The sequence below is a fragment of the Diabrotica undecimpunctata genome, chromosome 2, assembly GCF_040954645.1.
Source record: "Diabrotica undecimpunctata isolate CICGRU chromosome 2, icDiaUnde3, whole genome shotgun sequence".
Taxonomy (NCBI): domain Eukaryota; kingdom Metazoa; phylum Arthropoda; class Insecta; order Coleoptera; family Chrysomelidae; genus Diabrotica; species Diabrotica undecimpunctata.
This window is the reverse complement of record NC_092804.1, coordinates 82,236,401-82,253,125: the sequence shown is the minus strand read 5'-3', so window position 1 is coordinate 82,253,125 and position 16,725 is coordinate 82,236,401. Positions and strand designations below refer to the sequence as shown.

The 16,725-nt window shown below is 29.4% G+C and overlaps 1 protein-coding gene across 2 annotated transcripts in view; it reads right to left on the bottom strand.

The window, feature by feature from the left end:
* Nucleotides 1–1,387: 1,387 nt before the first annotated feature.
* LOC140434695 (uncharacterized) overlaps nt 1,388–16,725 on the bottom strand; it is a 647,172-nt gene continuing 631,834 nt past the window's right edge. For both annotated transcript variants that reach the window (XM_072523141.1, XM_072523142.1), the window contains exon 11: nt 1,388–16,684. In XM_072523141.1, the coding sequence (XP_072379242.1) occupies nt 16,584–16,684 (101 nt within the window). In that variant the 3' untranslated portion in view covers nt 1,388–16,583. The remainder of the gene's footprint in view (nt 16,685–16,725) is intronic.

Genomic DNA, 16,725 nt, shown 5'->3' with positions numbered 1-16,725 from the left:
CATTTTAATTTTTAAACCTGTCTTAATGGTACGCAACGTGTTATGCATATAGGTATATTATGACGTGTATATGTAGAGGTAAATATTTATTTTATTTTTGATGTTTTTTCCAGTAAATAACAAAAAATGTTGCTCAGTTTATCTAAGTCAGACTTTTTATTTATGCAAGACGTACTAGATTTCATGAAACACACTTCCAAGACAACACGTTTTAAATGGTTTTTTTGTTCTTTTGCCAAAATACAGGAATCTTCAAAATTAAACTCATGTTTCAAAAGTTAATACATGTTCTGTAAGTGCACATGCATTTATTTTTTTTTGGGTTTTATGTCACTACGATGTGAGATCACCCTACTGTGGAGATTTGGAGATCCGATATATATACGTTGTTACAATTGGTACACGGTATATAATAAACAACATTTGATGACTCCTGTATTGTGAAACGATCTTTTGTTTTTGTGTATAACTTCGATACCGTTTTCACATTCTTAGTTGTAATTTTTAAGCCACTAACATTTTTGAAAATGTTCATTAGCTTAGGTGTCAGAACTGGAATGTAGAGTACGCAACCATAAGTTCTTTTAGATTTTATTACTGATGTGTTGTAATGTGGTGTAAAATTGAGAACGAAAAGGAGAATTGAAAATAAGTTTAATTAAAAGCCCTATGGGATAGAAGTTCTTGTATATATATATATATATATATATATATATATATATATATATATATATATATATATATATATATATATATATATATATATATAAATATATATGTATATATATATATATATATATATATATAAATATATATATATATATATATATATATATATATAAATATATATATATATATATATATATATATATATATATATATATATTGTATATAATGTAAAGTTTACAATTCAGCAAAAGTTTTGCTATAGCTATGATGAATTAAAAGGCCGCAACGAATAGGTATCATTAGGATCCTATAACGTTATTACGCATATTACCTGCTTCATCTGAGATTCGGGAAAGATACAGATTCATACAGAGACGATCGGCGAAAATCACCGCTTGTTTCGCATAAGTCGTTTTCACATAAGAGGTGCCACCTATTTTGGTGACGACAACGAAACACGATTTAACAAAATCAGTTTTTATTATTTTGAGCTATTCGAAGAATGTTAAGTTTATACTTCAGCAAAAGCTTTTCCCGCATCTCTGATGAAGCAGGAAATATGCGGAAATAACGTTATAAGATCCTAATAAGACCAATTACACAGAATGTTTGGCGAATTTTTCGTTCCACGTAGGATGTATTTTGATTAAATATTAAAATGATCCTCTCTATAAAAAACTAAAATAACTGTAAAGAAAAGTGGTAAATAAAAACAAAATTTTAGATGTTTTCATTTATTTTTCATAGTCAAAATATAATAATTATAACCCTTATAATATGATAAGCAAAATTGGACACACTATTATTTGAAAAGTGCCAAAACCTAAAAAATGTACACTGGTAAAACTTGAAGCAACACAAATGGAAGAAAACAATAATCTGATTCGTATAAATAAAACTCCATCGCAATAAAAACAAGTAAGTAAATTATTTTTTAAAACAATGCCGACAAATTTTCGAAAAAATTGTGCAATATCTTAGATTTTTCGAAAATGTCTCCTTATACCGCTAAGAAATTGGATAATTGGAAGAACATCTTATTTTATCAATCTGTTAATAATTCTGTCAATCTGTATAATCTGTCAATAAATAAATTAAAAAATTTGTTATTAATACAAGTCATTGAGTAAATCCTAAATCATATACAATAATTTGCTATCTGAACAGGTGATATTAAAACATGAATCAAAGATCGTGTGGTAACGAATAATTTAATAACACTGAAAAAGATAGACATCTAAAACCAAATCCTGCACGGCTCAAATTCTTCCCTAAAAGGAGTTAAGTAGATGAAATGGATGGGGCTCCCTTTAACAGTTTCTATTTTTTAAGGTATTTAAAAAAATACAAATATCTAACAATAAAATACTGAAAACTTTTGTTTTCAACACTTCCACAAAACTTATTGTAATTTACTATCATTACAGCTGTTTCGACAGTAACAGTTTCTCAAGTGATATATTTTTGGTATGCGTATATAGTTTATAGTTTTAAACTGAATAAGCTGAGGAGGGGAGAAATGTTTGTCTCAAGTTGGCCATTCAGAATTATATTTATAATTTTTAAATTGTTAATATCCATAGATTTTAATAAAGATAGCTTAAGAGTTTTATTTTGAATGTGAAGAATTTGAAATTCGTAATTAAAACAATGATTATGGTCTAGAAGCTGAAGTGCGTATGAAGAATCTGTTTTTCTATTATTGAAAGGCCTTTTGTGTTCTGCTATACGTTTGTTAAAACTTTTACCAGTTTGACCGATTTAAGTTTTCAGGCAGTCACCACATTTACGTTTGTATACACCACTGTGAAGTGTTTTTTCTTTTGGCCCTTGTTGTTCTTAATACATTTGTTTAAGTTGTTGTTTGTTCTGAATGCTGGAGTCATTTCTTTGTTTTTTATGCGTTTGGTTATTTTTGTTGATATCTTGCCTTTATATTTAAACTAGCAGAATGTATTGGGTTTTTCCTCTGGTGATCGAAATTCTATATTCAGGGCTTTCTTATGTATGAAGTTTTTGCTTAAAAATTTTGTTTATTCTTTGTTCTTTGTGTCCATTGTTTACTGCTATTTACTTAAATGATGCTCAATTCTATTTCAAAGTTGTTTTTTTTTAATGCTAATTTCTAATTAATGTAACATGCTTTGGTAGGCTGCCGATTTTTGTTGTGTAGGATGAGATGATAAATTGTGCATAGTCGTGTCAATATGGAAAGGTTTATAAGATACGGAGAACTCATGTGTGTCTGTCATGTCACATTAAGTCTGATAATTTTTAAATCTAGAAAGTTTATGGATTGATTCTGTTCTGTATCAATTGTAAGTTTAACACGATTATGGAGTGAATTAATATAAAACAAGAATTGGTCAAGTTAATTGTTAGTTCCTGTAAAACATATCAATAGACTGTCCACATATTATCTCCACCAATATAAAAACTGTTTGAAATTTTTGATTCAAGGTAATTCTATAAAAATATCTGATAGCAATGGGCTTGGGAGGATTATCCATTATAAGACCTGCATTGTTATTTGTATATTTTCGATTACTAAAGTCAAAGTAGTCCTCTTCTTCTTTAAGTGCCGTCTTCCAATCGGAGGTTGGATATCATCACTATCTTTAGTCTATCTACCGCTGCTGCGAAGAGTTCTATTGAACTGCATCTAAACCGGTCCCATAAATGTTTCAACCATAGCACTCTCCTTCTTACTATACTACTTCCTCCTCTTATCTTTCACTGTATTAACAATCTTAGCATTTCATATCGTTGTCCCCTCATTACGTATCCCAGATATTATAACTTTCTTATTTTTATTGTATTTATTATTTCGTCTTCTTTGTGTATTTCTCTTTGTAAATATTCTCAGTTTTTTGAAATTTTATATATTGGTGGAGATATTGTGGACTACGTACTGGTATGCTTTACAGGAACTAATAGGCAAGTTAACCAATTATTATCGTATATTAATTCACTCTATAGTCATATTGAATTTACAATAGAAACAGAACACAATCAATACATAAATTTTCTAGAATTAAAAATTATCAATCTTAAAAACAAACATGAGTTCTCCGTGTTTCATAAACCTACCCTTTACCCATACTGGCACGACTATATACAATTCATCATCCCATCCTAAGTAAGATAAATTGGCAGCATGATACATAGATTACTAGAAATCTCCATGTCATAAAACAAATAAATTGAATGTTATTAAGCAAATAGCAGTAAGCAATGGGTACAACGAACAAACAATAAAGAAAATATTAAAACAAAGACTACATAAGAAAGCCCTGAAATTAGTCTTTCCACTATTAGGAAAAAAACCCAGAACAGTCTGCTCGATTACATATACAGGCAAGATATATAAAAAAATAGCCAAACATACAAAAAAGAAAGGAGTAACACCAGCTTTCAGAACCCACAAAACAACTTAAGCAAATTTATTAAGAACAACCAAAGCCAAAAGGAAAAGCGCTTACAAAGTGGTGTAAGTGTGCTTACAGTGGTGTAGGTGTGCTTACACAGTTGAAACTTACACACAAGAAGTGGTATATACAAACTTAAATGTGGAGACTACCCAAAAACTTACATAGGTCAAACTGGTAGAAGTTTTAACAAATGTATAGCAGAACACAAAAGAGCTTTTAATAATAGAAACAGATTCTACGTTCTACATTCTACTTCAGCATCTAGGCCATAATCATTATTTTAATGAACAATTTCAAATTATTCACATTCAAAATAACTATATAGCCTAAAGCTATCTTTATTAAAATCTATGGAAATTAATAAATTTAGAAATATAGGTATAATTCTGAATGATAATCTTGAGACAAACAGTTCTCCCCTCCCCAACTTATTCAGTTGAAGACTATAAAGTGTAAACGCATACCAATCCTTGAGAAAGGCACTCTGCCGAAACAGCTGTAATGATAATAAATTATAATAAATTTTGTGGAAGTATTGAGAACAAAAATTTAGACAAAATTAATTTCCATCAAGTAACGGTCGAACCCATCACATAAATATAAATATTGTTTTGGATATGTTTCTTCAGACATCTTAGCTTTTGTACAAGATCTTGCTGAGAATATATAACATAGGTGATTATCTTAAAATAAATGCATTCTTTATTTGATGATAAAACTAAAATTAGCTAGAACCAGTAGTAGTAGCTCAGGCTCTAAGAAATTTGAGAAATATACATATTACAATTACAATATGTAATGGCAGTCTAGATATGTAATGAAATATATGGTTTAAGCTAATACAAACATAAATTGATATATCTAAAGAGTAAACTGGGAAGACCACCAGCGTTCATCTCTTGGATGTAGGTACGTGTTTTACTTATTAACCTGATTGAGATGTTCTCTATAAGTTTTTTACGATTTTCCAAATATAAGTAGAAAAGTGCTTCCAATTTTCCATTTTCTAACCGTATATACAATATCAATAAAACCATTTTATAATAATAGGCTCACAGTCTTTGTCTTACATTTATATATTACAAAAAAATATTAAAAATTAAAACATTTATTTAACACATATATACATTAATATACAAAAAGAATTAAAACTCCTCTGCCATTACCATTTCTCGACACATTTTTTAAATATGTCTAGAGAGGTATCTACAAAGGCATTTAATTTAAAACCGTAGCTAGATTATAGTTTATAAACACTATTTTACACAAAAAGATTGGCTGTGTATAAGAAAAAACGTGTCGAATTACAATAAAAAAATATGCTGTAGGTACACTAAAAACAAAGGTACAGAAAATTGAAAATATTTATTATAGTTAAAATGATACGATAGCAGGCAATATTATAGTTAAAAACACTTTAAAATATTAAAAAGATTGATCAAAAACCAGAAATGCAGAAATACTAAAAATTAAATATTTCAAAGTTATTTCAATTTTATTTCCTATGTGGTTAAATTTTGTTTTTTAATTAGTTTTGCCGCCATAATTAATTTTTTTTAGTCCATTAACACAAAACAAAGATAAAATCCATAAATATTTTCAATTTTTTGCAAAACTTTCCAAATATCTTCCTTCTTTTCAACATTCTTATATTTCTAATCTGTCGCTATCAATTATGTACATTCTTTACAATGTTTTTAAAATATTTCCTTTCCTCTTATTTCTCTGTATACCCTTCTGAATATTAGTCAATTCCCGAATATTAAAAACAAAATTAGCTACCTTGTGGTTGATATAGTGCCTTAAAATGGGATGTTGACTAACTTGCTCCTTATCCAATTTATACAAGATTTTTGGCAATATCAGTACCAAATATATAAATTTTTATACTATTGTAAATGACAATACTGACTTTTAGTATAAAATGCTTACCTAAATATTTGGTATTTTTTCCTAAGAGACAACATTTTTTCTCAGATATATTTAGAATAAATCCTATAAGTGTATAAGGGAGGCAACATCTATATGTATACAATAGAAAAAAATTTAAAAATTGATATTACAAGCAGTTCTTCTTGTACATCTAGTCCCATCATGTAATGAATTAAATTAGATTTTGTAATAAAATAAGTATTTTGTTTAATCAGTTGAACATACATTTTTCTAGAATAATTTTTATTAGTGGTGATATTAAATGTTGTGTAAATTCTTGTCAAAAGTGAAAATGTACATTTTTAAATAAAATAAGTAATCAAAATATTTTACTGTTTATATTAAGCATTTCTGTATACTACTCTCTATCATCTAGATAATACAAAATTAATAAAATAAAAGATAATGTAGAAAATATATAAAAGTTATTTTCGGCTTTAAGTTGCTTTTTATTATTTCTCGAAACAGATTGCTATATAAATCTTGGAAATAACTATACCTTCTCAAAAAAAAAAAATAAACTATACTAAATTGCCTAAGCAATTTGTACTATAAGAAATAAAACAAAAAACAATAAAGCAAAAGCAAATGTGTCTGATTGTTTTCTATTACATATACTACGCTTTAAGATGAGTAACCTTGATAACATCGATGAAGACATGAGAAATATAGAAATACGTGCTTGGCGGAGGAAGGCCATGGCTATGGACGACTGGAGAGAAATTCTTGAGGATACTAGGACCCACGCAGGATTGTAAAGCCAGATTAATGATGATACTCTTTAAGATATATTCAAGTAAAAACGAAAATGGTATATAAAAAAAATTGGAAAATAATTTAAGACACCCCGATGAATATTATTTCTAGAAAAGATTTTTAAGTTATTGCACCAGAAACAAAGATATGCCAATGAGCAGACTTCCAATGTAAGGATAAATCTTTACATATTCAACAAACGAAAGAAAAAGTTTTATATAATTTTTGTATACGCACATATTGAGATTTCGAAATAGAAAAATAGGTAGAATAAAAATGTCATATCTGTATAAGATTGAGAAATAAATGAGTTTCAAGACATATTGGATCATTCACACCACGCAAATATTGACACGCAATTTAGAATATATACAAAACAAGTCATGAGGTTTTAGCTACTGCTGGTAACACCTCTTTCGCGATGTTTGCTATTTTAAAATTATAGTTGCTCACATCCAGTTAATTTTCATCCTACCCACATGTCCAACAGAGTAGTTGTAAAAAGTACCCAAGACAAAATTTTAAAACTCGTGGTTGAAATATAATTTACAGTAACATTTAGATTAACAATTAAAACGATATATTTATCCGTGCAGATCAAAAAGTACGATTTATCGACAATGGAAGAAATCCAACTGGAAATTAAGTGATATTTACCTACTTCAGACTATTGAAAACGTATCTGGAAACAAAAAGCGAGAACAACATTAGAAACGATAAGTTTAAGTAAGCAGTTTGCCTGTATTGTACATAATATATATATATATATATATATATATATATATATATATATATATATATATATATTATATATACACAGCTCAAGTCACAAATTATTATTCAATACATTGAAACCAAAGGTAGTTGCAGACAATGACACTATAATTGTCTTAAAAAGAATTGTGAATAGTTCTTTAAAATATACAAACAAATACATTATATATTTTAAAAAAATAATAATTCCGTTATTTATAAAACTAATTATTATGTTGGCAAGTGATATTGAAATATATTTTAACGCTATAAAAGATTGTGACTGTTTAGCACAAATTACTTATTCTATTTTTTATTATCAAAAATAAGTCATTACATAACTCAACTAGTCAGATTATCAAGATTAATATCTCTTCCTGACAATCCGTATTGTACAAAAACACTTCTTTATCTTTACAGTATAAAATATTTTTATATTTTTTTATAATATCGTAACAATGGTCAATGACAGTTCATATTTAGATATATTAAGCATTAATCTCGAGTAAAAGAACAAAAATGCGAATAGTTTACCCAAATATAGCTGCTTATTCCACGTTATCAAAATCACAGTTTTTATATACATTCAAATCCAAAAAATACGTATGTGATAGCATAGAAAATCAGAATTTCCGCAACAAAGATCTATAATTTTAGTTTAATATTTCATATAATTTTGAGCAATAATTGATTTGTCAGTCAGTATTTTTTTTCGGTATTCAATTTTTAACATAAAATACACAAAACAGACAGAACCATTAGTTTATTGAACCCGACATAAACCACTTTCTAGAAATCTTTATAACATGAATAATATAGTAGCATCGTGAGAAATAACACATACATAAATATTGTTCTCAGCAATAATTAGGTACCTACCCAAAAAGTATTCTTTGATCGTTTACATAAAGATCTAGAGATAAAAATAGCTAGCAGATAATTTGCTTCTTCTAGCAGAAAAGAAATATTTATTCATAATAAACATTAGTCGCCGAAAATTCGGGTCCTTTTGATGATCCAGATCAACTGTCTGGATAACTTAAGAGAACCGGATTATTAAGGCAGGTTTCGGGTAATTTGGATAGTTAATGATCGAAGTACCTTCGAAATACAAACATTTAGTTAGGTAAAAGGAACAATACAACGGATTAAAATAACAAAATATTAACAAAGGCAAAATAGTAATACGAATAAAATTTTAAGTAATGGTAATTATAAAAAATGTTGGTGCACAAAAGGAAAGTATTTATTATAATTTAAAATCATTTTTCTAAGAAAGATGATAGACGAGGGTTTAGGATCACATTCAATCTGACTCTTAAAAGATCCGGGTCAACTCTGTTGATTGGTATCAATCGTTTGCACATCGTCGATTTATTCGAGCGAGGATCTGTATGTTCCCTTAAAAATGAAATCTTTTAACCTAATGTCAGAATGTTATTAAAATTTAATACTTTGTATATATGTAATATAAGGGTCATTTAATCTCGTTATGTGGTTAATTTCAACACTATTAAAAGATGTTTTCACTGATGACGGTCTGAAAGGATTGAAAACGTTCTGAAATGTTTAATCCTTTTTGGATAATTTAAAATTTTTTAAATTTTTAATTTTAATTACCGATGAGTCAAAAGCTGGTCAGAAGGATTAAAGGAATACACCATTTTTTACTCATTTTTATTCATTTCATTTATTTTATTCATTATTTTATTCATTTTCTTTGCTGCAGCAGATAAAGTCAATCATCAGGTTTATATAGTTTTACATCTTTTGTTTTTTTATATAGTATTTACACATATCTTAGTTAAACTGTCAATGTATCATCTGTAAAGCTAAAAACTCTTGGACTTATTTACATATAAGTAAAGTAATACATTTCAACGTCGCAAAAGATCAAAAAAGAGCAAAATATACTTATCTTTAAAAATAAGGCATACGTATAAAACAAGAAAAAAAAATTAAATATATATTATTCAAAACATATTAGATCTTTGTCCCAAAAATTCTAAATAATCTTTCTATATAAAAAAATTGGGGCTAACAAGATATATACAGAGTGTTCAGTAACTATGCGCATGTATTGTATACAATTTTACCTAATTATCCCGCATATAGAATAAATTTCTGACACTTCTTTGAAAATACAGGATCATACAGCACCATAAACATTATTTTGTTATATATTTTAGACCTTAATATACAGAGTTTAAGAAATCTTCGATATTATTGAAGTAGATAAACACCCTGTATATTCGTGTAATCAAAAAGCTTTTCTTACGATAGAAAATAGTGCAAAGATTTAAAACAAAAAATAGGTTATACGAAATCAGGTTTATAATAGTTTTGCTGCTGATGAAGTTAGTCAATATAAATATTAAACAACGAAACAAATATTGATGTAATTGTACCAAAGAACCCTGTTTTAAATGGAACAATTATTCATAGCACAATTTTATGGAAAAAATAAAGTTAGTTCTTAAATACTCGAAACACCGACAAGTAAAATTTTCTAAAAGTCAGGTTAAAAAATACATCATACTCTAATAACAGATAATCAATATCTATTGAACACAATACGTTAATATTATGTAGCAAGTCCAAGTTAGCGTTGGTGGTTATATAGATACAGTCGAATCTCGAATCACCAGCCCTCTATCTATCGAATAACACTTTCAGATGGATTTTCAATATGTTAACCTTGTAACAGTTCAATTATCTTAAATTTAAATCTGTTGACGGTTCTGTATTAAAATTTCTCGTAGACAGTTTTTATAGCCCTGACTGCGTGTTCGAATATAGCCTCTCCTATAATTAACTGTGTCTGGGTTAGAATATTCGTATGTTCCCATGAACACGCGTAGGTTCTGTTCTTAAATACTCCACTTAAGAGCGATCTCACCCTTAATATCTCTCAGAATTTAATTATTTTTGGCGTAATTAAGATAAAATTTTAGCTTCTCCCATGAGATTTTCGCCTTTTCTTTATTTTGCGTTTTTTACGAGACATACAGTAAATAATTATGGTCTCTTCCACGTTCGTATCGCTTTATATTTATATTCGCTTCATATTAAAGACCGAACACGACTGGCCGTCGATTGACTGCTATAACTGGCCGCTCATATATGACTAATATATGACAGGTTTAAAAAATTTTAAATTCAAGCAAAAATAAATTATCATATTGATGCAGTTAAAAAATTACTTTGTAAAAAATACCAATTATTATGCAGTAAAAAAATAACAGTATGCAGGAGATAGATGAAACAACCATCAGATCAGGAGATAGAGGAAATAATAAAGCAGCTGAAGAATAACAAGAGTCCAGAAGAAAACGGTATAACAGCAGCAATATTCAAGGCAGGTGGACAGCTATTACTCAAACGAATAAACAACCTAATAAAACGAATTTGGAAAAAACAGGAATTTTGTCTTTTGCAGAACTATTCGTCGCGGTGTACATGTTTATAGAGAAACCGGAAGAGTAACTCCCAAGCCAGGGGCAGTCATAAATTTCGAACTGAAGAAAGCGTCGAACTGACCAGAACAGTTATTGTAGATTAATCACATACATCAATCAGATCGAAAGAGTAAAAAAGTACACTTACCTAGGAACACTTATAACAGAAAATAATGACTACACTGCAGAAATCAAAGTCAGAATCGAAAAAGCACGTTCTAATATTATGAAAATAAAAAAGGTCCTATGTGGCAAAGATTTAACATTAGCTCTTAAAGTACGCCTAACAAAATGTTACGTATACAGTGTACTATACTATGGAGTGGAATCATGGACGTTCAATCTAGACACAATGAGACGACTTAACGCCTTTGAAATGTGGACCTATAGAAGAATTATGAGGGTTTCCTGGGTAGATAGAGTTACGAACAATGAAGTACTGAGAAGAAAAGGTAAAGAGAAGGAAGTTGAACTTACAATTAAAGAAAGAAAGCTACAGTATCTCGGACATGTGAAGGGGGCGAGAAGTATGACATCCTGCGACTCATAATGCAAGGAAAGATAGATGGCAGAAGAAGCATCGGAAGAAGACGAATTTCATGGCTCAATAACCTGAGAGAATGGTTTGGATGCGGCTCAAAACAACTTTTTAGAGCTACTGCCTCAAAAATTAAAATAGCTATGATGATTGCCAACCACCATAGCGGAGATGGCACCTGAAGAAGAAGATCAATCAGGCATTAATATCAACAGATAGATATTTCATATGGAATTTGCCAGCTTATTTTTAATCAAGATTTACATTTTCATCCGTAACGTTTACAAGCCTTCCATGAAAAATCACACTAAACGACTATCCCCAAAGACTAGCCTTCTGTAATCGACATGGCTAATGCATACCTCTGTATAGAGACCTAGTTAAGCATTATACTCAGTAGTCGTTACTGGAGGTTTGAAAATTTCTAAAGATGAACAATTGGAAGTATTGGACCACTATAATGTGTATACTGTGTATAATATTTACTTAATATGTAGCTAATCAAAATTTATAAGATTTTTTCCTGTTAATGATAGTAATTCGAGAAAAACAATAGAGTCTTTAACACCTGAGTATAAAAGTAATTTACTAGAGACATCATTGTCTAGACAATATCTGGCAGGACCAAGAAAAATTTAATAGCATTGTTATAGTAATATAGCGTGTAATATTTGTAATATTAGTGCCCCTGATAAGTACAATGCTCTCTGGTCGTTTATATAAAAAGATAATGACAATTCATCCCATATAATTACCTTTGAAGAATTTTCTTTAAATCAATTACATCACATTAGTACAAGTAGGTACTTTAATATTTTATATAACTACTAACCTTTATAATCCTATTTACACATAAACGATCGCACTATTATTAACCTGTAGTCATAATACCACCCTGTGAGTTCTAAATGCCAGAATAAAACAAAAGTTTAAAATGCTTTTAACCACATTTTCACATTGGCAAGAGGTTTCCGTTTAAATCAAAATATTTCGTTGTACTGCAAAGTTCCCTTATTTTAAAATATTTATTGTACATTTTTTCAATGTGGCTAAAAACATGCCTTGTCTGTCTACTAAAGATAATTTACACTAAATATATGCACTTTTAAGTAAAAAATAAATATTAAAATATTCCAACAAGTAATCACAAAACAGCCATGTCCTCATTTTAAATAACTGCAGCATTTTTTTATTACAGGCACAGAACATTTTCAAAAAATTATAAAATATCTAGTTTATTAATGATTCCGGTATATTTCAGTTTAATAGTGGTAACAAAATAGTTTTTCAGTTTATTTTCTGTTTAAAAACTAAAATATACGTAACCGAAGATTCGTGCTTCAAAAATAAACAATACAGATTTTAACGAGACAATAATAATAACAAGACAATAGTCATAAAAGGATAGAAAAATATTTCAAATTATGAAAATATCATATTACATAATCAGAACAGGAAGTCCTTTATCAAATTGATTTTCTGTTCCATTATTAAGCGATTAGAATTTAAATCGTATAATTTTTTGAAATGTTTGTTTAAAGTGTAGGTTAGTCCCAAATTAGCAATTGTATTTGAATAATACTTCAAATATATCGAAAAGTATTTTAAACGCATATATTGTCATATGACATACTAAAAGAGTGTCTTCTTTCGGCAGAATTTTGTAAAAAAATCACCGGTTATAATTCTTTTAAAATTTCGCAATACCGGTCTGTAACGCTAATATTATAAGAATAGCACCCTATCAATTACTCCTATTTACAGTTAGCAACATGATAATACGTAAATGCAATAAATCAAATTCACTTTAACAGTAATACAGCAATTTTTCTCAATTATAAGCATAAAGTATATCTAAAAATATATACAATTCAAGCGTATAACAAAAGCTATAATAACAAATAAAGAGGCAAGTTACCTATTATCAGGTAGACACCTATTAATAAAATGATTGCTGCCACTTTGCGTAGTAGTTATCCTATAAAAAAAAACCATTATATTTAACCTGTAAACTTGACAGGGACACCTGGCGGATACTTCTTGCAACATATTGCTATTTTTATTTTTGCCCTTGCCGAAATATAGAGAGTTTAGAATTTATACCAATTTTTGATAAAAAGTAAGTATAATTTATTTTATCGCTATGTACATACAAATTCTAGTTAGACGGCCTACACTTCCGGAGAAGACCACACAACTGTAGTAATCGACAACGTTTAGTCCGACAACGTTGGGCCCGACGGTTGGGGTGTGTGTAGGCTTGTTGGCCGACAAAAATAGTTGTCATGTCCCGACTCGGCAGGTTGGGTGTGCGGAAGTCGGCTGTCGGGATGTCGCAGTTGTACAACCAAATCGGTCGAGTACAACTATTTTTGTCGATCAACAAGCCTACACACACACCAATCGTCGGCGTCGAGCCCAAAGTTGTCGGTCACGACAGTTAGGTAGTGTTGTCGAGAGGTGTGTTGGCGGTTTTAAGTAGGCATAACGTGTAATCATTTTTAAATGAATAAAGGTATCTTATTTTTATAAATATCATTTTATGCTTTTTTAGGTTATAAATCAGAATATCGGGTATAAATAGCTGTTAAATATCGGGTATCCGCTATTAGGAGACATGTTGTGTTTTGTCAATTATTTCGAGGTATTTTTTTCAAGATTCTACCAAAGCAAAGAAAGAAGTAAGTAAAAATAAATAAATAAGAACACTGCCGTTTCCAGAACAAGCTCCGAAATTTTTAAAAATTCCTAAAAGTACACTGATCACTGAGAGATACATAACAACTCGATTGAAAGCCTAATAAATGTTAAACTTAGTAGAAAACCAGCTTTAATATTCTTCAAAAGGCTTTAGTTTTTTGGGGTTCGTGCATCAGTACGAAGAGAATAACATTCCACTTAGCCATACGCTTAGCCATATACTTAAACATTCATTTTCTATGACAAGTGCTTAAGCAGGAAAGAAATGGCTTGAATTATTTATACTAACGTATCCGCAATTATCTTTCCGAAAACCACAGGGAATTTTAGTTAAAGGGTTTTACAAAAGAATATATTCAATCTTTTATTAACTTACTTAAATTGTTTTGCCTAAAATTGCTATTAATTGGACGAAACTGAGATGAATCATTTTGGTTACACCTAAACATGCAAAAGTTATAAAAAGCAGGTTGCTACATTAACTGTTTTATAAATGTGTGCTCTGAAAGTAGTGACCTATATGAACGCTGTTGGTAGTTTCTTACCACCCATGTTAATCTTCCCACTTAAAAACATGACTCTTGAACTTCTAAATGCAGTCTCCTGTCTCCGTTTCTGCATGCCACCTATTAGGATGAATTCAACAAGAAATTTCTACAGCCTGGTTAAAACATTTTAAAAAATATGTAAAACCCAAGGAACCTGAACAAGTTGTTTTAATACTGGGTGGTCATTACTGTCGTTCAAAAAATATTGACGTTATTTAAAGAAAATATATAAAATGTACATTATATGATATATATTATCATAATTGACGTTATTTATTTTGAGAAAACTTTATCGACATTATTTGCTTATGTCTCAATTCGACACATAAGTTAAACCCCTATCACGCTATTGAAATTGAAATATGACTTAAAGCAAATCCAGGAAGGGTAGTGACAATACAGCCTGTGAAGCAGCTGTAAACGATTTTAGTAAGTGCGGAATATTTTCATTTCAACCAACTATTGTTCGAGACCACGAATTTGTAATAAACTCTTTAAATGAAACAGAACAACATGGAAATATGGAAACTTAGATTTCAAAATTGGAAAGAAAACAACGTCCCCGAATAACACACCCATTCTTATAGTACCTCAAGACAGTGAAAAGGGTTAAAGGGAAAAAAAAAGAACGAAAATAAAAAATATTAAAATGCAAAGAAGTAAGATAGATAATGTCTTCAAGTATCTGGGAGAATGACGTATCCGAAATGAAACTAATCGACACCTACGACGACATGGATACCATAAGCATGCTAAATAATGCTTAAAATCTCAGCGTTGGTGTCACGAAGAGTGTACATTGGTATAGGTAATGGATTTTGACAAGAGCTACGACCTTATAAATATCAGGTGAACTTGTGTACTGCATCGGCATGACTCATAGCCATTGTTAAAATCCATTACCGCTATATAAAGTTAGTTTCATTTGTGAACTGTGTTTAGAGAGATAATCGGGTTTTTATGTTTTACTATTAAGTACTTGGTAAAAGGTCAATGTTTAAACAACAATAAAAATACTATCTACTCTCTTGTACTACCTGAATATTAAGCAACCTTTTGTAAATTTAGAATTGGTGCATTTTTTATTATTTTCCTAAATAACAGGAAATTATGTTATGTAAACCTAATTTTTTTTTGTTTAACATTAGGTTAAAATTCTCTCTACAAATAATAAAGAATGGTTATCTTAATTAAATGACTTTTGTAACCAAACCATAAACCTTTGAGACAGCGTTAAAAAATTACCCGATATTAGGGGACTTTACTCATTTTTTGTGTTTGCAACATTTTTGTTGCGTATTAACGAGACTAACCTAACTTGTACACCCTGCAATCAAAAACCAAATAAACAAATTGACTACAATTTATAAACCGTAGAAATATTACTTCCGATTTTATTACATTTTAGGCCCTTTTATTTTATCTAAAACAATACCTAACCTCTCAACAACATAGAGCAACTTCAAAAACTCGTATTTTCGTTTGCAGTCGCAATATTTCTACCGCAAGGCCAGTCATTGACAGTCAAAAATAAAGAAACGATCATTTAATTAATATTTTAGAAACAGTATACGGTCTTGAACGTTTGGTTTTGCTAGTTGTTACATAGAAAAAACACATAAATTGATCCCTTCTTTAGTTTTTTAATCCATCTACTGGCTGGCCTTAAAGACTTACTACCGTTTCTGAAAAAAATTACAAAAATATCCACTAACTAGTGTCTAGCCGTTTTTTTTTTGTTCGAAAGGTGCAAAAACACTTAGTATTCAGATAAGGTATGCAGAATTGTCTTTTTTCATCATCTCATAACTACCACTGACACTAAAGACAGGATTACGAGCAGAACTGTAGGCACCAATAACTGGCTTGAGCTTGTATGATCGCTTTCCTGGCATGTTCCTGAAATAAAAACAAAATTTTATTATATAAAGCTAATAATC